At 39.7% G+C, this 26,064-nt stretch overlaps 1 protein-coding gene across 2 annotated transcripts in view; it reads left to right on the top strand.

Moving 5' to 3' along the window:
* Window positions 1-23,536, top strand: part of APBA1 (amyloid beta precursor protein binding family A member 1) — a 179,017-nt gene extending 155,481 nt beyond the window's left edge. For both annotated transcript variants that reach the window (XM_056523056.1, XM_056523055.1), the window contains 5 exons: window positions 5,418-5,597; window positions 6,263-6,475; window positions 8,521-8,640; window positions 15,978-16,118; window positions 21,708-23,536. In XM_056523056.1, coding sequence (XP_056379031.1) covers window positions 5,418-5,597; window positions 6,263-6,475; window positions 8,521-8,640; window positions 15,978-16,118; window positions 21,708-21,779 — 726 coding nt within the window. In that variant the 3' untranslated portion in view covers window positions 21,780-23,536. The remainder of the gene's footprint in view (window positions 1-5,417; window positions 5,598-6,262; window positions 6,476-8,520; window positions 8,641-15,977; window positions 16,119-21,707) is intronic.
* The last annotated feature ends 2,528 nt before the right edge of the window (window positions 23,537-26,064 follow it).

Below are 26,064 nucleotides of genomic sequence, written 5' to 3'. Positions count from 1 at the left end.
CCTGACCTCCTGCTTACGAGTTGCCTCATCCTACCTGTGCCACGAGTTTCCTCAGCCGCCTGTGTGGTCGAGCCGTGCCAGGGGTAGCGACCTGGGTACCGCCTGCCGCAGCAAGTCCATCCCGCTTTGCGGCGGGCTCTGGTGAAAACCAGCAGCACCTTAGACTCTGCTCCCTGGTGCTGTCCGTGTCATCTGCCACACAGGTCCAGCAGATCCACTACTACCTGTGTCCTGTCTACTGAAACTTGAGTCTTACACGTGTGGTTATTTCTGCCTGCACAAATCAAGCAACATTTGCCAAGAATGGCAGTTCAGGGGCAGTGTGTAGGGTCATTTAGACTACTCTAATCCACACCTACCATATCTAAGAATTGGTCCGCCTGCCTCTTTACATTGCATAATAAATAATTACATAATATATAATAGATTGCTTGTTTTTAACAGTTTTCATTACCTTTAGACATTTTGAATCACTGCAGTGTTTTCTTTGGGTTCCACACACTTATTATCTTGCATTTTTTGCTTTTTATGGACTAATAAAAGTTTTATTATGCTAATACTCAACTTGGTTTACTGAATTTGATGCTTAGGAACTATTATTAACCTTGTGCCAGACAGCACCCTAATATATTCTTTTACTGGTTTGTTGTATAATTTATTAACATAAATATGTTTTTTTGTTTTGTTTATTTGTGCTGGTTTTTCTTTAGAAAATAAAAACTTACGGTAGCCTTCAGAGTTATGTATGTAAATAATATATGATGTATGTATGCACATATACATTATTTTCTGAAAAAAAAGTAAGTTACATGAATGCACTTTACTGTGAACAATGTTAAGAACACATATACAACAAATCAGATTCCTTCTTTCATTTTCAGAGGCCCTTGTTTGAAAGAAAGAAGCGATCTGATTGGTTGCTATGGGCAACTGCACCAATCTTCCTTTTTACAGGTTTTGATAACTCTTATGTTTTGATAACTCTTTACTGACACATCTGTCTGTGCCAGGAACTGTCCGGAGTATGAGCAAATCACCATAGCAAACCTCTCCTGCTCCGGACAGTTCCTGGCATGGACACAGGTGTCAGCAGAGAGCCCTGTGGTCAGACAGAAAATAACTACTTAAAGGGAACCAATCATCAGATTTTACCCTATATAATGCTTGGCAAAGCGTTATATAGGGTAAAATTGTTCTCCTCACCATTCCTGGGGGATGCTCCTGCCCCCAGGGATGGTGAAGATATGAAGTTATAAACTAGTCACCGCCGCCGCCGTAAGTAGTCACCTGGGTGGGGAGCTCTTCTCACCAACTCCCGTTCTTCGTCCGGGAGCGACTCCCCCCTCCGCTTGATTGATGGGCAGCGTCATTGTTCCGCTTACTGAACAGACGGAGCAGAGCGATGACGCTGCCCATCAATCAAGCGGAGGGGGCGTCGCTGCCGGCCGAAGAACGGGAGTAGATGAGAAGAGCTCCCCGCCCAGGTGACTACTTACGGCGGCGGCGGTGACTAGTTTATAACTTCATATCTTCACCATCCCTGGGGGCAGGAGCATCTCCCGGGAATGGTGAAAATAAAGATTTTACCCTATATAACGCTTTGCCAAGCGTTATATAGGGTAAAATCTAATGATTGGTTCCCTTTAACTTCCTCTGGAGCATACAGAAGCTGATAAGTACAGGAAAGATTAAGATTTTTCAATAGAAGTCATTTGCAAATCTGTTTAACTTTCTGGCACCATTTGATTTTTCCACCGGAGTACCACTTTAAGAATGAAACAATTTTTAATTTTTGCAATGTTATTTCTCCGCCTCATCTATTAGTAGCCATATTTTTTCAATTTTCCACCTACAGGGCCATATGATGGCTTGTTTTATGCTGGACCAATTCTACCAATTGTACTTGTGTTGACATCACTCATTTTATTGGTACCATTTTTGTTTAGAAATAATTTTTGGATCACTTTTTAGTCATTGTTTTCTGATATATGAAGTGACTAAATATCAGCAATACTGATTTTATTTTTATTTTTTAAGTTTGTCATTCTCCTTGCGCTTTCATTAACATTATATTTAAATTTTTTATTTTGCTCCTGCAGAGTGCAGGATGAATATTCATTATGAGGCGATGTAACGTCCCCAATGGGCTGAATGCCCTCATTAGAATAATAATAAAAAATAACTGTTAATATCAATTATATCTGAACAATTAAACTTTTTCAGTCATTGGCTTATGGCTAGGTATATTACATGTGGAAATTATTTGGTATTTCGACCAATAATAGACCAATCTAATACAGCCCTTGAAGGAGTAGTCCAGGATTGGAAAATGTATCCCCTATCCTAAGGATAAGAGATGAGTTTCAGATCTCGGGGAGTCCGATCGCTCGGACCCCCCCGCAATCTCCCATATGAGGCCCCGGCTCTCCGGCCAGATTGCGCGTGTCAACCACTGCACGAAGCAGCGGCTGACACGCCCCCTCAATTCAACGCTATGGCAGAGCCGGAGATTGCCGAAGGCATCGCTCCGGCTCCCTCATAGAGTTGTATTTAGGGGGCGTGTCAGCCTCCGCTTCATGCGGTGGTCGACGCGCTACCTTCCCATGGACTGCTGGGCCTCTAATGGGAGATCCGGGGGGGTACGCGGGGGGTCTGACCGCTGGGACCCCCCCGCTCTGAAACTTATCACCTATACTTAGGATGTTTGTGCCCCCAGGGATGGTGAAGATATTAAGTTATAAAGTCCCCCCCAGCCACCCGGCAAGTAGTCCCCTGGGCGGGGACTTCCACTTACCAGCTCTGTTCGCTGCGGCCGTGGCCCTGCCCCGACGGCTTGAATGACGGCACGCACACCGCTCTGCTCCGTCTACTTAGGGTGAAAAGTGTATACCACACTATAAACATAATTTATGAACAGAATAGCTAAGTTGACTACACTGTTCTTTTCAGTTGAAAAAAGTTATACCCACCCCTACTAGCTGAACAGAAACTGACAAAAATTGCTTTAAGCAGAACGTGCACTGTATACTATACAAGGTAATATAAAAACATAGAGAGAGCAAACCAAAATAAAACAAGCTAAGAAGCCCTGAAAAGCAAATAAAACAGACCTACAGTAGTTTTTAGTACCCTTAACTATGTCACTATAATATGTCTATTAGAGTATCCTTAAGGTGAATGCCTATACATGTTCTATATTTTCAATTATTGCTAGGCTGGGTACAATTTAGTGATCTTCCTTCACACTTGTCTGCTTTTAATTCCATACTCGATCACTGCAGAATATCTGGCCATGAAAATTCCCATCACTGTCCCTGTGTCTGATCCTTTTCCCTTAGAAGGGCTGTGGAAATTAATGACATGAATGTCAGTTTCTATAAGCTTGGATTTTCTAAAGATTATGATGCTGTGTAAATAGAATATAATTGTATTATCTTTTCCTTCTCCCCACTTGGGAATGTCTTTAATGCTGTTTCTTTTAGCTTTGCTGGCTGCTGTTATTTTCTGTGCCGGTGCTTTTGTGCTGACACTTTTTCGCCTGTGTTCAGCCAACGTGACACCCCAGCACGAGCGCAGAGCAGTGACACAGCTGTAATTGGAACAGGGTATGAACTGCCCAAATAGATGTTGGGTGACCTTGCCAGCAGGTCACCCTTGGTTGCTGGCTGTGTCCTTGCCTGCAGTCGGTTTGCAGGCAGTTTGTGAAGATGGATGCTAATTAAGTGCAAAGAACAGGGGAATTGTGCCCAGCCTAAGCACATACTGGCATCTGGTAATGGCATTTCCTATTTCATACTCCATATTGCATTTAGACATTTACATATTTTCAAGTGATCTGAGTGTGTGCTTTTAGTTTATCGTGGTCCCAAATAACTGTTATTAACTATGTTGTTTAGTGAATTTAGAATCTTGCTTGATAGAGTCTAAAGCTTATTGATTTATGTCCTAACTCTTATTGATAAAGAGACAGAAGCCACAACTTCACATTAATCAGTTGGAGAACTTTACTACCGTTTTTTTTTTTCACCTGGGGTAATACAAGCTGTCTATATTCATATTGGTGGAGATTTATAAAAAAATAATGCATATATATCTATAATGGGATATTGCTGAATTTCCATGCAGAAAGTCAGAGCATTTACAGTAGCTATAGAAATCTTATCCACAAAAAAACAAAATCTGTGTGGAAATTAACCTGTGGTGTGTTAATCTACTGTATGTCAATAGATTTTTTAAATTTACTACAGGTTATTGCAGTTTTTCTCCAGTTTCTTAAATGGAGGAAACAAAATGTGAAAAAAATACTACAGATCTGCAACTGCATATTTTTAAACACATATGTATTTATTTATTTATCTGTTTGTTTTATTGATTTTTTTTTATGTAAGTTTGATTGATTGATTGATGTCAAGTTTGTTTGGTAAAGTTGCAACATTCACACTAAAATATGTAGTAGGAAATCCCGTTGTGTACAGATTTTCCACTGGATTTTGGTGTGAAAAAGCTATGACTTTTCCACAGCAGAAAATAGGCAGCATTTTCGTTACTTGTGACCGGATCTTGATGGTTATGATACTGCAGCTCATAAAAGAGGCTTATTGTGTTTGCGTTACTGTACCAGACACAGTCCCACATGCAGCTACTGCATTGTCCTGCTGGTCTATTCATACATTAATGGTCACAGGCTTAGGCTCCTTTCACACTATATGTTGCTTTGTTTTAAAGACCTGTTACAATGTCCCGTTAAGAAAAGCCTTAAAAAATGGGCGTTACAAAATCCCATTCAGGTCTATGGAATTTTTTGAATATCCGTTATCACCCATAAAAGCCAGTTATGAATAACGGACATTATTTGTGACGAGAGACAAATTAGTGCATGTAATGTTTTTTCTCCCGTCATAAATAACGTCCGTTATTCATAACGGGTTATAACGGGTGGTAACGGATAATCAAAAAATTCCATAGACCTGAATGTGATTTCGTAACGGCCGTTTAAGGTTTTTCTTAACAGGACGTTGTAGCAGGTCTTTAAAACGGAGCAGCATATAGTGTGAAAGGAGCCTAAGAATGTTATATCCCGTAAAAAAAACACTTTCCATATATTAATATCTGATTAGCAGGGTGCTGTTTGGTAGTACCCCACTGATTCAGTTTGGATGGTCTATCCTAAGAAGAGGCCATCAATAAAACATATGTCCCAGAAACCCCCTTTAATTGCAGTTTTTGATTGTTTCTATGATGATGAAGAGTATTGTATATGTAAAAAGGTTGGCCTCTTGATATAAAGGTCTAAATAAGTAAATATAATTTTTATATTTTTTTTATATTATTGTTTTTAGTTAAAGGACTATTAAGCTGCATGTTAAGTTCCACATGATTGTGTGTGATTGTCCATTGTCCATGTTGTGTATGTGCAGGCCCAGCTGATCGCTCAGTCTATAGGCCAGGCTTTCAGTGTTGCTTACCAGGAATTCCTGAGAGCTAATGGCATTAACCCTGAAGATCTCAGCCAGAAGGAATACAGTGATTTACTCAATACCCAGGACATGTATAATGATGACCTCATCCACTTCTCCAAATCTGAGAACTGCAAAGATGTACGTATTCTTTTCTGGTGCATGCTCTCATGCTTACCCCTTGTAATGCATTAGAATATACAAGACACTAGGGGAGGCTCTGTGTTTGCGCAGCATCCTTTGAGAATGGGGGGGGGGGGGTAATATAGGACAAGAGCATGAGCAGCCTTGCAGCCCTTGCAGTTCACCTGCATACACTGGTGGCAGCAGAGAGCCCAGTCTCTTCTCTCACTGCTGCCACACAACCTGTAACAGTAAAGTTCTATCACTTTTATAAATCAATGTATTAAAATATATATTTCTCTAGAATACCCCTTTAATATTTGGGTCATAGTGGGTTGATCAAGATCCTGTAGTTAGGAATTGATATCTCTGTTAGCACAATTGTATTCTTAGTTTTTTTTCTTCTCTTTACAGTATATCTAAATTGATGCTATACAAAGCTTTCCTTATATTGCAAATTAGCAAGTGCTTAGATTGTGTCAGCAGTCTAATGTCATTATTCAGATTATGTAGTTGTGTCAACTTTTCTGTTAACTAGATTTCCCTTTGCCTATTTATGTATCCCTATGACATACTGGGTGCATTAACCTCCTGAAAAATTGAATATTTTCTGATTTATAACTGCATGATTTTTAGACACACAGTTAATACTGTTTTAAGAATCATTTCCCCTTCTCTTCTAGGTTTTTATAGAAAAACAGAAGGGCGAGATCCTTGGTGTTGTGATTGTAGAATCTGGCTGGGGCTCCATTCTGCCAACAGTTATTATTGCTAATATGATGCATGGAGGGCCTGCGGAGAAGTCAGGGAAACTGAATATCGGGGATCAAATCATGTCGATCAATGGCACCAGTTTAGTTGGTTTACCACTGTCCACTTGTCAGAGCATCATAAAGGTAAAGTAATAGTTCAATATGCATAATGAAAGGTTCATGAACCATGCCATACCACCGAACTCTACTATAAAAACCAACAAAGTTAACAATGATTTAGAGGTCTGCTCAACAATCCCAACATATTTCCTTCATCAAAATATTAAAGCAGACTTGTCAGCAGGTTTATAGGGTAAAAAGTTGGGGCATGGATATATAGGCCTTTTGACCGTGAATACCTTCAGTACTTAATTAACCCCTCCAGGGCCGAGATATTAGAGTTTAAAAAGATATGCACATTAGGCTTTGGAGCCCACTGGGAATTCCCTTTAACAGCTAGAGCCCAGCAAAGTTTGGACCCTTTACCAGATAGTCACCGCTGTCTGTGTCCTGGTCACCTCCTCTACCCCTCTGATTGACAGACACAAGGGTGTACTGTAATCACCGCTTCTCCCCCTTAATCTAGCAGCAGAAGGGAACACCCAGTTGGCTCCCAAGTCTAATTTATATATATATATATATATATATATATATATGTATATATGTATATATATATATTTTTTTTTTTTTCTTTTAACTCTAACCACACCAGAGGGAGCAATATATCCAATGTAGTAAGAGGATCGAGGTGGATGCCAGCAGAAAAAGCAGTCCAGGTCACAATCTACAATACTTAAGCCACAATGTAGAAAAGAGCTCTGCAACACTCCAAGCATGCGTGAGGAAGATGGTGAGAGGCCATTGAAATGTTGTATCCTGAAACATGGGTGAATAAAAGTGCACACTGTCTCACTGAGCTTGGAGTGTACAGTGTGTGTTTTTAACCCCTTCCCACTATAGGACGTATGCATATGTCCCAGCACCTGACACGTTCGCTCACTGGGACGTATGCATACGTTCTAGCGATCTCCTGCAGTGCTGCGGGCAGCGCAGGAGATCGGCTGTCAATTACAGCCGAGGCCGGTCCCGTCAGCATTAACGCCATAGATGCCGTAAACAATCCAGATCACGGCATCTATGGTGTTGACAGCGCGGTTCACCAACGGCGGTGCGATTACATTGCAGGTCGCCGTTTGTTGCTATGGCAGCAGGAGGTCAGATGATGACCTCCTGTCTGCCTGCTACGGAAGCCTGTGAAGCCACAAACTGGATCCCGCAGGCTGTAGTACAAATGTATTGCAGCATAATATAACCTGTAAAAAGTGAAAAATAAAATAACATAATATGTATAATATACATAATAGGTATTGCCACGTCCGTAATGATGTGTACTATAAAACTATAATGTAAATTATTCCGCACAGTGCATGCCGTAAAAAAAAAAAAAAACACCAACAAAAAAGTGCGAAATTTGCAAATTTTGGTACAAATAGCAGAATAAAAAAGATCAAAAGGTAGCACTTGTCGTGAAAATGATACCAATAAAAAGTACAGCTCATCCCGCAAAAAATAAGCCCTCAATGGCGTTGGACGAAAAAGAAAAAGTTACGGCTGTTGAAAAATGAATGGCAGAAAAAGAATTTTCCTCAGAAAAGGAAAAAGAACATAGAAAGCTATATAAAATGGGTATCGCCATAATTGTACTGACCCACAGAATAAATATAACATCACTGTTACCGCACAGTGTACACCATAAAAAATTGTTTAAAAAAAACCGCCAGAAATTTTCAGTTTTTTCATAATATTTTGGAGTTTTTCACAAAAAATGCTGCATGTGTCAACAAAAATGCACCAGTTATATAAAGTACAATATGTCAGGAGAAAACATTCTCAGAATCGCCCTGCTCAGAAAAAGCATTCTTAAGTTATTACCATTTAAAGAGATCCAGTCAAATAAAAAAAAAAAAGAGCCTGGTCATTAAGGGGTTAAACTCTGATAGTCCGTCCCTGGTGGGGTCAATTAAATAATGAGAGGTATGTATAGATTCTGAATGAAAAGCCATGGCCTTACTTTATAGCCTAAAACCTGCTGACCGGTACAAATATTAGAACGATAGATAGCTGTATTTATTTAGTATAATTTAATATTTATTATAATATCTATACACTTTCATTTTTCGTTTTTTAAGGGCTTAAAGAACCAGTCCAGAGTGAAATTGAATATTGTGAGATGTCCTCCAGTCACCACTGTCTTGATTCGAAGACCTGACCTCAGATACCAGCTGGGCTTCAGTGTACAGAATGGCATTGTAAGTGCCTGCTCACTTGTTGAATATACTCATATTTAGGGCATATGAAGGCAGAATTGTTACTACTATGTTAAATTTAGACAGCTTACTAAACGTGCACATTTTAAGATACACTCCCTTTACACTAAAAAACACCCCTTTTCTGCCTGTAAATGTGTAAAATAAAACATTCAGTGTAATTCAATGGGTAACGCATAACATTTTATTCTTTATAATATAGCTGTGATACCTATTAGTGGACAAATGGTCTACCACATACAGTCTTATGCATTAAGGCAATCATATAAATCTACAATAAATCATTAGACACAGAATTATTGCAAAGTTTTACATCTTTCTTAGATCACTAAATACAAATGATTTATAAAAAAAAATGGAGAATACAGTATTCAGATGAAGCTCACCTAAAAAAATGCTAAACAAAGTGTGACTGTGTTCTTCTAGACAATACCGCAGTCTAATAGACTGGCGAGAAGGTGATACCTACTTTCACTCAATGGGGGACATGTATCAATAATGGTGTAGCAATGTGTGATTTTATGTATTTTTTTGTGTCAAATGAAGCATATTTGCGCCAAAATTATCAATTGTCGTACACAAGTTTGTAATTTTGGCACAAATGTAGCCCTACAAAATGGGCAGACCCCAGAATTCCAGGCAGTAAATCTGACTTTGGGACGTTCTATTGTTGTAGCTATTTTCTCTGTCACTTTATTCATGGTGTAGATTCGTGCCTAAATGAAGGTATTTGCGCCTAAACTTGCGCCAAATCGAAAAGTCGCAATTAATGAATTCCAGACCAAAGAATGATTGTAACTGAAATCACGACTAACAAAGTGAAATCAGTGATTTTGTTCTAAACCATTTGGCGCAATTGTTTGTCGCAAAAAGTGACATAAAAGGAAATTTGAGACAAATCACAGTGAAAAAAAAGGGGAAAAACCTTCATATATACCCCCCAATGAGTGCAAAGCTAAATGTGAAGTGAAGAAGATCCCCACAGCCCCAACTGAACCACAATGCAGGTCCATATACAGCCAAGTAAGACAGGAGAACACAGCCATTGTATATACCATGCACTCCTCCTACACACATATCTTTTAGTTACTTAGTAAGGAAGTGTAATAAACCTACAAAAACACCAAGGGGGACATTTATCAATGTTTGCTTATGTATTCCTTTTTTCGTTATTTTTTTCTTACTATTTTTTTTGCTTATGTGTGACTTATTTATCAACTGCTTTCAGCCTTCTTTCACGTAAGCAAGTTTTGTTTTTTTGCTTTGGTATGGGCTTTTTCTGCTCCATGTCTGAGCTGGAGTAAATTTAGTAGGTTTTTTCATGCGATGCGACTTTCTTGCGACTTTCGCACTTGATAAATCTCTGACCACTGCAAATCAAAAATCACTTTTTGCTTTGGTAAGCAAGATTTTTATTTTTTGCTTAGGACACTGAACAATCAAAAAGTCGAAGAAAAAAGAGAGTAGTCGCGACTTTTTTGCGATAATTTTAAGCAAAAAAAAACCTACTCAATGCTTTGATAAATGTCCCCCCATGTGAGCATAGTTTTCTAGGTAAAGATTAAAGGGGTTATCCACCATAATGTGATTTTACTACTTACCTGCCAGACAGTAATAGACATGCTTAGGAAGGATCTGTGCTTGTCTTGGGGCTAAATGGCTATGTTGTGAGATTACCATAACACTGTGGTGATCTTTATGAACTGGCTATTTCCTGTTTGAGTTTCCTCCCTTCAACTACAAGTCCCATGATTCCTTGTTTGTAAGTGTAAGGTCACTTTTTTCCTTCCCACAAGTCAGCCACCCCACCCGATTAAAACACGCCTGTGCTCCCTACAATGCAATAGACCAGTGTTTTCTAAACAGGATGCTTCCAGCTGTTCCAGAACTACCATTCTTGCAGAATGATCTTCTTCCTACCTATTGAAGCAAAGACAGGCTCCCTTTTAAACACCTGACTAGTGATGTAATGGGAAAACCTGAGACAACAGTTATTTTGTATTCTGTTCAAAATAAATATTGGAGCAAAAATCACAAAAGAATTGCAAGACCACCGTCACACACAGGTACAGACACTATATTATGAACTACACAAACTTTACAGCCCTTGTAGCTTAGTCAAATAAAAATGCCGGAATACCCATTTAAAGATTATGAATTTTGGAAAAAAATATTATGAAGTAAGACCTGGTAAAACATTACACAAAACTGTCTAACATGTCTGTAACCAAATGTACTATACAGTGTTAGCCACTAGTGATAAATTTGTCACCTCTTCACACTAAGCATTAGAATTAGTAAATCTGCCCCATTGCAATATTTTCTAGGGGTTGAATGGCCCCGGTTTCTCAAGCACATGATGGTCTTATGGATGTGTTGTACTGATTGTTTACACAGCACCCATACATAGACTATTATGAGGCTATACTGCACCTTCTTCTGCTTCCATTTGGAGACATGCAGAGATTATTTATCACAAATTCATATGAAAATAACATTTATACTGTATGCTCCTATGGATGGTGTATTTAGGAGTTATTCTCCTTTAAAGGTTCTGGGGGAGAATTCAGTGCCTCATACTATTAGTACAGACCCATAGGGAATATCTGTGCCCTAAGGCTGTGCTGATATTACATGCATTTCTTTTCAGCCAAAACGGGGAATGGATCTAAAAAAGAAAGCTATAAAGCATTCCTAAATGCTTTTCTTTGAAGAAAAAATGCATGAACTAGAAGAAAAGCTTAAGCTAACATTAGAGTAAAGGAAATTGGTCTACAAGTATAATTTTCCTGAAGCGTACAATATACCTGGGTTCCCAACTATACTAAGCCTACTTATTGTTTTATTCTTAACCTGCAAGTTGTGGCTTGATATGCGCATCGAGCGCTGCCAGATTCATAGCACCACTGCTTTCCCTTGAGAGTATTTTTAACTAAGACGCTCATGAAGATATGAATAATTTGCTTGGTTTATTATTATCTTTTGTTCACAAGCCTCTGGCACTGTCTATTACGCTGGAGCACTGGTGAGAAATAGCTACGGCTATAGACATGTCGATTCTGCATGCCGGGCAGACAATAGTCTAATTTTACCATTTGACTTTCTTTGACTAATGTTCTCCTGGACCACAGTGATGAATTAAAAATACCTGGAAAATAAATATAAAAATTATAAACTGGGAAGCAGTTTCTACTTTCCAAGCAAGAAAGATTAGTCAAAGAATGCAGCAGCCACTCCACATTTTATGAAGTGCTATGTTTTAGCTGGTCCTAGACAGATGGTTCAATATCACAGTGTGTTTCCTGACAACTAATGCATCTACGATGCTTAAAAATGATGTAAAGGGATTATAGAAAATCATTTTCCGCTTATATGCAGCTCACCTTATTGACTGCAATGACGGGTTAAAGAGAACCTGTCAGGTCCTGGGGCGACCTGACAGGTGAGAAGAACAGCATGCTGACACTGTTCCCCTCTGCTCTTTGAGGCCAGTGTGTAAGGCCACAGGGACCTAAGAGGTCCCTTTAAAGGATCCAGCTCCTTAAAGGGTTATTCCAGGAAAAAAAAAATGTTTATATATAAACTGGCCCCAGAAAGTTAAACAGATTTGTAAATTACTTCTATTAAAAAATCTTAATCCTTCTAATAATTATCAGCTGCTGAAGTGGAGTTGTTCTTTTCTGTCTGACAACAGTGCTCTCTGCTGACATCTCTGCTTGTCCCGGGAATTGCACAGAGTAGAAGAGGTTTGCTATGGGGATTTGCTTCTCTTCTGGACAGTTCCCGAGACACGTGTCATCAGAGAGCACTTAGACAAAAAAACAACTCAACTTCAGCAGCTCATAAGTACTGAAAGGATTGAGATTTTTTAATAGAAGTAATTTACAAATCTGTTTAACTTTCTGGAGCCAGTTGATATACATAAAAAAAAAGTTTTTTTCCTGGATAATCCCTTTAGGCTTTAAGGGATACTCCACCCCTAGGCATCTTATCTACTATCCAAAGGATAGTGGATAAGATGTCTGATCGCGGGGGTCCTGTCGCTGAGATCCCCGCGATCTCTGTGCAGCACTTGGCGTTCATTTAAAATTCTGGCTTACACACACCCCTCGTGACTGCACACCACACCCCTTCAATGTAAGTCTATGGGAGGGGCATGGCGCCTGTCCCATACACTTACTTTGAGGGGGTGTGGCGTGACGTCACAACCCCGTCACCCACCATTTGGAACAAAATGTTCAGAGCGCTGGGGCAGCGGAGTACCCCTTTAAGCTGCATAAGGCAGTTTCTAGCCAACTTTAACCAGACTTTCTGCAAACTTGTAAACTAAATACCCCTGCTTGTAGAGGTCATATTGGCTTTAGATGGTAGGATGGATAACGACAGGACGTGCTGCATGTACAGTATATTAAGTATCATTAGGTCATTTAGTGATCATAGAACGTACATGATTTGTCTTAGTTCACATTTTTGGAGCATAGATGAAAACATGAAAGCCTGTTCTACCTCAGTATAATCTGTTGATGTCAATTCAGCTATATTCACACTTGTGTTGTTTTCGGTTTTTAATGGAAAGTGTGTCGCTCTACTGAATCCATCATATGGATTCCATCCGTGCCTGGCAAACCTCATTGACTTATAATGGGGGCAGTAAGGTTCCATCATAATTCTTCTCATTATTGAGTTGCCCTGAAATATAAAGGCAAACTGTTCCTTTCCTGGAGCAGATGGTGGTTAGCAAATTTACGAAACGTACGTAGCAAACTCTGACTCTGATCGGCTCATTTTTGCCCCGTATGCGGTTTTCCCACCGCACCTAAAATCGTGGTCGACAGCGTTTCACTCCGGTCAGCTGATTGAAATGAATTACATACGGGACGGCATAGAAAGGCATACGGGAGTTTTCAGCTCCCCCTGCCGTATGCGGTCCCGTATGGGACAAAACGTAGAGTGAACCCAGCCTAACTAATGTACAGAGTGAGCGAGGAGACATGCCAGACTGTGGTACTTTAGCATCTTGGCTACACCTTTACACCCTAACAGCAATCCAATGGCGTCTGCAGTTGCCCATAGCAACCAATCAGGTCACGTCTTTAATTTTTCAGAGGCCGTTTTAAAAATGAAAGAAGAAATCTGATTGGTTGCTATGGGCAACTGCACCACTCTTCCTCTACACAGGTTTTGTTAAATCTCCCCCCTAACCATACATATCTTCATTAGTGAACCGTACTTAAAATTGTAATTTGGGTGTGCACCTGTCTGGCATGAAAAATGTTCTAATCTAATGGTCATCCTGTACACAGATTTTACGTGGAGTTACTGTATATTTATCTTTATGTTGCAAATGTATTGGTGGTCAATGTCCGATCTTATGAAGGAGCTGATGTTCTTTGACCGACAGCCAACACCTATGTGTACGGATATTAGCATATTACTTACTTATCCTCATGTAGCTGCTATAGTGATATGCCTGACCTTGGCAGGCTTTTCCTGCATGTCATAATGTCACCATGGACCCTGGAACCTCACAATGGCAGCAACGGTGGATTGCACAGGTGAGTATGCATTATTTTTTATTTTTAGGGCCCCTTTAAAAAACTAATTTCCCTGGAACTTTCCTTTTATCCAAAGAATTGTTTACAAAGGTTGGATCTCTAATTTCCCCCACCACGGGGACCTCGATTGATATCGAATACAAGTTCTAGTGTACAGGTTGTTTGGAATGTTGAATGGTTGCTATAGAGTTATATTAAGTGCGGTAATGGTGAATAGTAGATATGGAAGATTTCGGACTCCTGTACTAATATCCGTAGGGGTCCTAACCTTCTCCGACCTGAAATCTAAAGGCTATGGATTGACTGCAGCTAAACCCAGGACCAGGAGGCAAAGGTCACAACTGGTATATGCAGCATCCTTGTACTCAATAACTTGGTAGTCATTGCCAGTTTCCTTTCTATAATATATTTCCATGAATTTGTTTGTACTAACCCTGCCCGTATAATTAACCCCAAAATGGGAATTGAGTTCTGTCGCAGAAATCCCCCAAAAATGTTTTACCAAACCTTTTTGACCGTTTCACTGGCTTTTCCTGTTAGGATCTATTGTTATACATTACAGCATTTCGCTGCAGTACAACCGCGTGGATGAAGCCTGATGGAGTAGCGACTCTACAGAACTAATGAGATGTAAATTGACTTTTAATCATTAAAGGGGTATTCCAGGCAAAAATATTTTATCCCCTATCCAAAGGATAGGGGATAAGGTGTCTGATCGCTGGGGGCCCGCTGCTGAGACCCCCTGCGATCTCCCTGTAGCACCCACATTCTATGTGGGTGCTGAATCTCCAGTTTCGGAAACCTCCAGGTTTCCTGGACTGGGGACGTCACGCCACGCCCCCTCTATTCATGTCTATGGGAGGGGGCGTGACGGTCGTCACGCCCCCTCCCATAGACATGAATGGAGGGGGCGTGGCGTGACGTCACGTCCCCAGTCCCGGAGGTTTCCGAAACTAGAGACGCAGTCCCCCCATAGAATTCCGGGTGCTGTAGGGAGATCATGGCCCCCCCGTGATCAGACATCTTATCCCCTATCCTTTGGATAGGGGATAAAATGCTTTTGCCCGGAATACCCCTTTTAGAGCCACTTTGTTAACCGGGAAAAAACGCAAAAGAACGGCTTTCCAATGTGAGGATCCTGAACACAGCAGCTTTGGTGTGAAGTGAAATTTGTTTTATAAAATCACCATTGGGTCTTCTCCCTTTATATAAAGGATTGAGTCAAGATATAAAGAGGGCAGAAAATCGTATTATCTGCCACGTCCACGCAGGTGCCGATTCCAGAATGAAGTATGCCAAAGTAATCCCAGACATTCTGTTATGCTGACAGGCACTGCCACTGCTTCTGTTAAGATATATTCACATGCAGCAGATTTGTCGCAGAAATATCACCGGCATAGCGCTGGAAGAAATATATGCACTTGCTGCAGAAACAGCCTCATTAAAATGCATGGAATGGATAATATGGTGTAATTATTCCAGAGTTTTATGCTATATTTCTTTGTCTTTCACAGCATTAGTGGTCTATCTGCAGTTTGCCAAGAATAACTAAAAATAAAAAATAAAAATATACAAGAGTTTATAGAAAAAATAGAAACTTATAGAAAAATAGATGCTATAAATTTATTATTTAAACAAGTAGTAAGCAGTTTCCAAGAATGGATTTGTTGAGCTGTATTGCTGATTTTTCCCAGCCGAGACTAAGATATAACAAATGATTTTTGTATATTCCATGTTGCTTATGTATGGCTCTCTCTTGTTCAGATTTGCAGCCTGATGCGAGGAGGTATTGCAGAACGAGGAGGAGTACGGGTGGGTCATCGTATCATAGAAATTAATGGACAGAGTGTTGTAGCAACCCCTCATGAGAAGATCGTTCATATTCTCTCCAATGCAGTTGGTGAGGTAAGGCATGAACTGTCCTCATTGCTGACTTATTTGGCTGCATTATCTTAGACAAGGTGCATACTAGGTGTTATGAGTATTTCATTCCTAGGATCTACTGGGAAACAGAGAATTGGGCAATATTATTTTTTTTATAATCATTAGTCATCACAGTTTTAGAAAGAGATGGGAAATACTTACGCTATATAGACACATTATTATTGCTAATTGGTGTCTACATATATTTAATGGGGTTCTCCCGTGGAAAACTTATTTTTTTTAAATCAACCGGTGCCAGAAAGTTTAAACAGATTTGTAAATCACTTCTATTAAAAAATCTTAATCCTTCCAGTACTTTTTAGGGGCTGTATACGAAAGAGAAATCCAAAAAAGAAATGCATTTCCTCTGATGTCATGACCACAGTGCTCTCTGCTGACCTCTGCTGTTTATTTTAGGAACTGTCTAGAGCAGAAGAAAATCCCCATAGCAAACATATGCTGCTCTGGACAGTTCCTAAAATGGACAGCAGAGGTCAGCAGATAGCACTGTGGTCATGACATCAGAGGAAATGCATTTATTTTTTGGATTTCTCTTTAGTATACAGCCCCTAAAAAGTACTGGAAGGATTAAGATTATTTTTAATAGAAGTGCTTTACAAATCTGTTTAACTTTGTGGCCCCAATTGATTTAAAAAAAAAAGTGTTCCACGGGAGTACCCCTTTAAGTAATAACATTGGACAAACATTAAAAGAGAGAAGAAGCGCATACGTACGTTACTATTTCAGCATTACTACATAGAAAATTACCCTTTGTAGTGTGCAGTGGATTGATGTGTGTAATAGAGCATCAATATCTTTATTGGTACAAAACAGCAGATCAAGTTAACAGAAATATTAAAACCATTTAAAAGGCTCCTAAAGAGCCACAACACAGCCTCAGAGCAGGGCCATAACCCCCTGCTCCGGGTAAATGACCCCGTCCTACTGAAGATGTAATATTAATAAATAGTGTCGGCTCAATGTGGCTACAAAAGACAAAATAAGGGCACGGTAAACACCACAATAATGTAACATGAAGAATAATTCTATCTAGGATGCAATGATAGCCTATGACATTGCCCTATTGGCAGTATATACAATACCACACGTAAGATGTACTCTACACGGGCCTGCGACACAGTGACCCCATCCTCTGTTACAGCATATGTGTCGCAGGCCCGTGTGGACATTATTGTGGTGTTTACCGTGCCCTTATTTTGTCTTTTGTAGCCACATTGAGCCGACACTATTTATTAATATTACATCTTCAGTAGGACGGGGTCATTTACCCGGAGCAGGGGGTTATGGCCCTGCTCTGAGGCTGTGTTGTGGCTCTTTAGGAGCCTTTTAAATGGTTTTAATATTTCTGTTAACTTGATCTGCTGTTTTGTACCAATAAAGATATTGTTGTAAATCTAGTGGCGTGCATCTTGTTTTCAGTGGCAGCTGTTTTTTGGTAGTATGATGTATTGCACTGAGTTACATCTATATATTATATTGCGGTGAGCCCCCCCCCCCCCCCCCCCCCACACATTGCTCTTTCTTGTAATAGAGCATCGACATGCAGCTGCAGTGTGTGTACGGGGCATCAGCAAGCAGCACCAATCCCTCTCTGCTGCATGTGGATGCCCTGTAAAGAGCATCTTAGCGGCTTTCAGCGTGGCACTTTCTACAGCCGGCCATTCTTATGATTAGGAAGTTGTCAGAACTCACTTATTTTAGCTGAATCAGATGGCCATTTAAAGGGGTGTTCATATCATGTTTTGCTGCAGGTATACATTGGGATACCATCAAAAAGGTACTCCATGGTATACTGCAGAGTGCCCACAGCATAGCCATAGGGTTCAATAGACCAAAGCTAGTCTACTTGTGACTATGAGAAAAATAAATAATGGTCAGCTCACCTAGGCTTTAGAGGTACACAGGAGTCATTCTCCACAACTTATAGCAGAAAAAAGTTCAGAAAATTCAGACCTCTCAGCAATAAAAACCTATATTCTTTATTGAAGAAAAAAATCTTCATGGAAACAGGGTAAAAGAATGCAGCAATGCAGAATTACAGTAGGAGAAACACCATTCCAACTAACACATTTCAGGCCCTGACTGGTGTTTAATCATAGACTATGTTTCTCCTATATTCTTTACGGTTTTATTTTAAGTTTTGGATTTTTCAGGAATATTTTTTTTTCATCCGTATAGAGTGCTGCCTAGAAATTTTTGTTTCGGGGTTGCTTTTGACTATGTTTGGTCTGTTTAATGCCAGTATATGTTTTAACCAATAGCTTGGTTAGGCTAGGTTCACACTACGGTTTGTAATTACGGTTCCCGTATACGGCTGGGAGGAGGGGTGGGCGGGGCTTAATCGCGGCGCCCGCACTCAGCCGTATGGGGAACCGTAGTTAATGTATGTCTATGAGCCGACTGGAGTGAACCGCAGCCTCCGGTCGGCTGCTTTTTCGGCCGCATGCGGTTTCCCGACCGCAAGCAAAAACGTCGTCGACCACGTTTTTGCTTGCGGTCGGGAAACCGCATACGGGAGAAAAAGCAGCCGACCGGAGGCTGCTGTTCACTCCAGTCGGCTCATAGACATACATTAACTACGGTTCCCTATACGGCTGAGTGCGGGCGCCGCGATTAAGCCCCACCCACCCCTCCTCCCAGCCGTATACGGGAACCATAATGACAAACCGTAGTGTGAACCCAGCCTTAAAGAGGTTATCTAGGAATTGAAAAACACAGCTAATTTTTTTCAAAAACTGCTCCCTGTCTGTCTCCAGGTTGGGTGTGGTATTACAACTTGGCTCCATTAAAGGGGTACTCCGGTGGAAAAATGTTTTTGTTAAATCAACGGGTGCCAAAAAGTTAAACAGATTTGTAAATTACTTCTACTTAAAATCTTAATCCTTTCAGTACTTATTAGTTGCTGAATACTACAGAGGAAATACTTTTCTTTTTGGATTTCTTTTCTGTCTCAACGGTGTGCTCTCTGCTGACACCTCTGTCCATTTTAGGAACTGTCCAGATCAGCATGTTTTCTATGGGGATTTTCTCCTGCTCTTGACTGTACCTGACACGGACAGAGGTGTCAGCAGAGAGCACTGTGGACAGACAGAAAAGAAATCGAAAAAAAGAAAATAATTTCCTCTGTAGTATACAGCCACTAATAAGTACTGGAAGGATTAAGATTTTTCTTTTTTAATAGAAGTAATTTACAAATCTGTTTGGATTTCTGGCACCAGTTGATTAAAAAAAAAAAAGGAGTACCCCTTTAACTTCAATGGAACTGAACTGCGGAACCACAGCCAACCTGGAGAGAAACAGAGTACGGTTTTTGAAAGAAATTAGCTATGTTTTTGATTCCTGGATAACCCCTTTAAAGGGAATGTGTCACCTAAAAGTTTTTTATACTGATTAATGACAAATACTGAAAATTAAAAATTTTTTCTATGTTATGATTGTAAAATTTTTATTTTACGTTGTTGTACTTATTGTGGCTTTTTTGAACAGCATTTAGAAATATACTTTTTAGTGGTCATATAGATCATAGAAAACAATAGTCTGGAGCTGGCTCATTGACTCTATGGGAGAGCTGTCTAGGCATGTTATGCTACTTGTGCAAAGGTCACTATGCAGGGATGAGGCGTAATGGAGCTGAGCACAACCCCTATTGTAGGTGTTATGTTTCGTTGTAATCCCTCATGTGATAGAAAAGTAGAATTCTGAAAAGTGAAACCTGTAAGATTTCAGGATTATCTAATAATTTATATATTATAATGGAAAATTAGAAATCAGCAACATCAGTAAAATTCTTTTCTCAATTTATCAAATAGGTAATATATTGATAATATTTCCCCTTTAACAAAAATAGAAAATGTCACACAACTTCTAAAAAGTATATATTAGTAAATTCAATGTATTTATTTATTTTCTCACACCTTTGTTAACATTAGATAAGTTTTGTATGTTAACCATATCTATAACACCTTAAAGAGGTACTCCGGCCCTAACATATCTTATCCCCTATCCAAAGGATGATTGCTCCATGTCTGAAGACTCATGACCCTCAGAGTATCGTGACATCACGACTCCACCCCCTTGACAGCCACCACGCCCCCTCCTCTTGCATTGAGAGGACGGGGCGTGATGTCACAAGGGGGCGGAGTCATGACATCACGATACTCCGGCCCCGGGGTTGTGAGTCCTCAGACACGGAGCGATCATCACTTCGTGCAGCTGAGACAGGTGGGTGCTGCATCAGATATTGAGGGGGTCCCTAGTGGCAGGACCCCTGCGATCAGACATCCGGAATTCCCCTTTAAGGACACAGGACTGTCCGAGTGCATGAAGCTAAGCATGCTTCTTACCCTGTAAGTACCTGAGAGTTCTAGCCGATGCCCAGCATAAACCCTTTAATATGTTAAAATAAAGTTTCTGGATAGCTGATTCACGGGGTCCCGATTAGCTAAGAAGATGGCCAGAGAGCCCTTAGCTCTCTCGGTGCCATCACATTGGTGCTCTGTGCATACAGGCAGCCCTGGGCAGTCTGTAAAAGCAGAGTGCCAGTAACACTGATCGATGCTATGCAATGGCATTGCATTTAACAGTGTGTGCAATTGAATGACTTTTAAAAGACTATTAAAAGATGAAAAGGAAAAAGAATCTTTGGTTAGCTTTATTTTTCCATTTTCCTTTCTGTATTTTAACCTAATCCTGAAATCTTGCAGTTTCCATTCTGGCCACAATGCATAAACCTACGCTGAGACTTTCTGTCCTGTACAGATCACCTTCCAGCAGTGGTGACAGAAACAGTCCAGCACAGGGTCTGCAGATAAAATAAATCTATAGACGTGCAGGATTCAACAAGAGTAGACAAGTAACACGTTTCAGGTGCCCATGACATCCTTACTCATATATAGAATGAAGCGCATCACTTGTCTACTCTTGTTATAGCCTGCACATCTATATGAAATACATTTTGGATTCTGCCATACTGTGCTTGACTGTTTCTGTTCCACTATTGCAAGTGCCTCCTGCTGTCCTGCATCATCCAAGCATGGAGCGTGCTACTTCAGGTGAGCTGAGAACCTTCTCTGGCTATGGACAACAAAGGAACACACAATAGTTGTCGCACATAGTTAAAGGGGTACTCCGCTGGAATTTTTTTTTTTTTTAAATCAACTGGTGCCAGAAAGATTTGTAAATTACTTCTATTTAAAAATCTTAATCCTTTCACAGGAAGTTATTTTCTTTTAACATTTCTTTTCTGTCTGACCACAGTGCTCTCCGATGACACATTTGTCCATGTCAGGAACTGTCCAGAGCAGGATAGGTTTGCTATGGGGTTTTGTTCCTACTCTGGACAGTTCCTAAGATGGACAGAGGTGGACGAGCTCTGGTAAAGTGAAAGCTGATCTGTGATTGGTTGCTATGGGTTTCAGGCTGATTGATAAATCAGGGCCATTGTATCTTATAACTTTGTATGTCATGATTTTCCATGTGTTTGGTGATAGCATATATGAGATCATCCATGAAAGCTGTAACAATACACTGAATGATTTCTCTATCTCATAGATACACATGAAGACAATGCCAGCAGCCATGTACCGACTGCTGACTGCACAGGAGCAACCAGTTTACATCTAATGGCCTCTCTGCTACTTCACGACATGCATGGAGGACAATTTGCCTCACCAGTGGTTCTTTTCCTAGTGCTGCCTTTGTGTTTTCAGAAACATCTCCAGGAATACTACTCTTTTTTATTTTTTTTGACCATTTTCTCCATGCCCATGAATTGAGTAATTTACAGAAAATTGTGACTTTGAAGGCAACACGTTGCACCGTTAGCTATGCTAATACATGTTCTCAATGTCGGGAAGACACCTTACATCTTATTGTGTGCTATATTGAGCCTCAGAAGGTGTCCTGCTTGAAACTGGTTTCTAAGGAGTAAGTCGTAGAAGGCTATTAAGTTACTGTTTATGGATATTCTACTTACTGATATTATACAGTTGTTTCTTGCACTTATAGCGCTAACACACGAAATTGGCCAGTTCTTAATATCATATGTTGCAGAGAAGCCCTAATGCATGTGTCACAATACTAAAGTAGCAGTACTGAAACGTAGTTCCAACTCGGAAGGCTGTGCATGAAGCTCTGGGTCACCTTGAATTTCTAAGTTATACTATGTGTGCTTCTGTGGTGTTCACTGTAAAAAAGCACTGTTGAATCTCCGTGGAGAATATTGCAATAGGATTAACAGGCGGCATCCTACAAGTAGCTGGTCATGGGTATTACATAGGATGTATGGGGATTGACCACGTCTATTCTTACACAATATACAATTCTACCTTAAATTCTTTCATACAAGGTATGAAAATGTTTGAACCTGGCTCCGCTAGCTCATAGGAAGATATATTCCAAATAACAAATGTGGCTTATTTGCACAATAAAGTGTATCCATGTCGTGGTTGAATAACATAGCTACCATTAAGGACATGGGAGCTTCACATAAGGTTGGATGTATACGGAGACCATTCATTTTGATAAAGGGCGCCATCTTTTTGTCTTTATATGTAATTATTTTGTTTGTTTGTCAGATGTAAACGCCTCCCTGCACAATGACAATGTGGCCATGATATTCTTTCTTCTGTTTACCAAGGGTTTGCACATAGAACTAAACAATATCACACCACAAATATTGTGATGCGGGGGAAGGGGGATGTCAAGCATGCATTTTTTGGTGCAGTTAGGACCTACAATTGCTGCTGAATATCTATTAAAGTGTGAAATGATCCATTCCAGAAGAGGAACCAGATGTAACAACTTCGATTCGGGTTGTTGTTGTTGTATTGAACTTGTTTACCTTGCTTATAGAAATGAGAAAGACGAGCCTACGGGCTGCAAGCATAACACACTGGCCTCACGTATACAAGACCCATTTCAACTGGGGGGATCTGTTTACTAGGCCTGAGAGCTGAGATCACAGATTTGAGCCTATACCTTTCTTTTTCGATTTGTTATATTTAATTTTCTATTCAGCTCTGGGCTATATGTCTAGATATATGGTAAAGAATCATTTATGCAAGCTACCAAATAGATGTTTTCTAGTTGTCATGACCAACATCTGCTGTTTCCATACCGAAAGCAAATGAAGTTATTGTGCACACACACACAGTTTGTTGTTTGTATTTGCCGCCTCAAAACATAGCTGTTTTATATGTAAAAGAAAGAAAAGGTAAAACATTTCAGCAATATTTGGTCCAATATTTTCAGTATTTTTTTTGTGACAGCAAATGCTATACATGACATTTGCAAACAACCCAATTTAGTTTTGGATGAAAACAGTCCAAAGAATATTTGGGGAGATTTATCAAAACCTGTGCAGAGGAAGAGTGGTGTAGTTGCCCATAGCAACCAATCAGATTGCTTCTTTCATTTTCCACAGGCCTCTTTAGAGGCCTGTGGAAAATGAAAGAAGCAATCTGATTGGTTGCTATGGGCAACTGCACCACTCTTCCTCTGCACAGGTTTTGATAAATCTCCCCCATTGTTCTTGAACTTAATATTATGGTTCTCAAATGTTACTGAAGGGGAATTACTAGCCATTTTAGCATTAAAGTAGTACTCCACCGGAAAACATTTTTTTTTTAAATCAACTGGTGCCAGAAAGTTAAACAGATTTGTAAATTACTTCTATTTAAAAGTCTCAATCCTTCCGGTACTTATCAGCTGCTATATGCCCCACAGGAAGTGCTTTTCTTTTTGAATATATTCTCTCTGCTGACACCTCTGTCTATGTTAGGAACTGTTCAGAACAGGATAGGTTTGCTATGGGGATTTGCTTGTACTCTGGACAGTTCCTAACATGGACAGAGGTGTCAGCAGAGAGCACTGTGGTCAGACAGAAAGGAAATTCAAGAAGAAAAGAACTTCTTGTGAGCATATAACAGCTAATAAGTACTGGAAGGATTAAGATTTTTAAATAGAAGCAATTTACAAGTCTGTTTAACTTTCTGGCATCAGTTGATTTAAAAAAAAAAAAAAATAATTCCAGTGGAGTACCCCTTTAAGGCTAAGTTCACATTGACATTGTCTTCTGTCCCGGTCTGTTCGGCTCTGTGTTCCGTTTCAGACTCTGAAAAGGAACATAACGGACACTGCCGGTTCCTAAGGGACGCATTTAAGTCCCCGATGAGCCAACACTTGAATAGGGTGATTCGGGGATCCAGTAGTTCAGCGTAGAAAAAAAAAAAGTGCATACACCGTTTTTTTTCTCCTCTAAACTCCTGTCACTCTGACCGAATAGCTGACGGAACTCCGTTTAGGGGAGTTCAACTGCAATGTGAACGAGGCCTAACCAGGCAACCTTTTTTGGAGTTTGAAAACCGATATGCGCACCAAGCGCGCCTGAGATAACCCCAGTCAAAATCAAGTCATAAAATAAATAATAACTTCATGTGAAAAAAATATATATTTTATTATTAATTCATTATATCAACAGTTTATTACACATAAGGACAGAATAAAACATTTGGATAAAAATGGTGTATAAAATAATTAATATATGTGTCTTAAAGGTAAAACTACAAGGAGTAGGAGGTAATAAACTGTTTAATTCCATATTTTTATTTCTGTAACTGTTAAAATAAACTAATAATAAATAGATTTTGACTGGGGTTATCTCAGGCGCAATTTGTGCGCATATCGGTTTTCATATTAGTTTTTTAACCCATTTATTTATTTACATTTATTGAGCTGGGTACGGGTTGGGCTATTTTGGTCTCTTTTTTTGGCGTTTCTCAAACATATATAACAGTAGATCTAATGATAAAGCTTACGTTAGCTGGATTATTGTTACTGACCATGTAATCATCATTCTGCATATTGACAGGTACTGTATTCATATTGCAGTTTTTATGGGGTCTACAATACGTCATCCTGGCTTCTGAACTGATGCTTCCGGCTAACTGTGTTTACACAACTGGGATGACAATGTCTTTACTGTAACTAACACTATTAAGTATATATGTTATCTTTCCTCTAAACTTTTCCCAAGTTTAAAAGGACACGTTTACATAAAATAAAATGTGGATCATTTTACGTCCCACGTACATGACTGTAGATCATTGCTCTGTTGAGAAATATGTAATTGAATAGTCCTAATATTATTTCACAGAGCAATTATATTATTTAAATAAAAAAAAGTTAATGTTCGTATAAAACTGATTCAGACGGGTTAAATGCAATGAATATTTATATTGTGATGTTGATAATTGCGTTCACCTGTATAACAGGGTTTATTAATAAGGTGTGAAGATCATTTACACATTTTGAGACAGCTGGCGCTTCCTTGTTGATATGAAGAGATATGAGTCGGTAATGTATTTATTTATTTATTAAGATATATTGGGGTAAATTTACCAAGACCGGTGTTTAATACACCAGTGTTAAGTTAGGCTCAGAGCTGATGTACATTTCCACTACAATTTACCCATTAGATGGTGTAAATGGCAGTATATTCAGCGTTTAGGGACAGCCACCCCACCATTTTTATGAAATCACACTCCCACATATGAAGCCCTCCCCCACTCGGTGAGCATGCCACAGTTTGGCCAAAAGGGACAATATTTTACACAAACCACAGGATTCGCAAAAACATTGCCACTTTTGCCCGATCTGCACCAGACGCAGACCTTAAATTATTTCAGAACAAGAATTTCTAATGTTCTCGTTAATGTGGAAGACCTGCAGCTATCTGGCAGATATACCAAACATCTGTAGCCTTGCTGCTGACCATGGCTACAGCAAACCAACCATTTCCATTTAAAGGGGTACTCCGGTGAAAACTTTTTTTTTTTAAATCAACTGGTGCCAGAAAGTTAAAAAGATTTGTAAATTACTTTTATAAAAAAATCTTAATCCTTCCTGT

This window comes from Hyla sarda, chromosome 1, assembly GCF_029499605.1.
Source record: "Hyla sarda isolate aHylSar1 chromosome 1, aHylSar1.hap1, whole genome shotgun sequence".
NCBI classification, from domain to species: Eukaryota; Metazoa; Chordata; class Amphibia; order Anura; family Hylidae; genus Hyla; species Hyla sarda.
The sequence above is the reverse complement of the archived record's forward strand: the minus strand, read 5'-3'. Positions and strand labels throughout refer to the sequence as shown.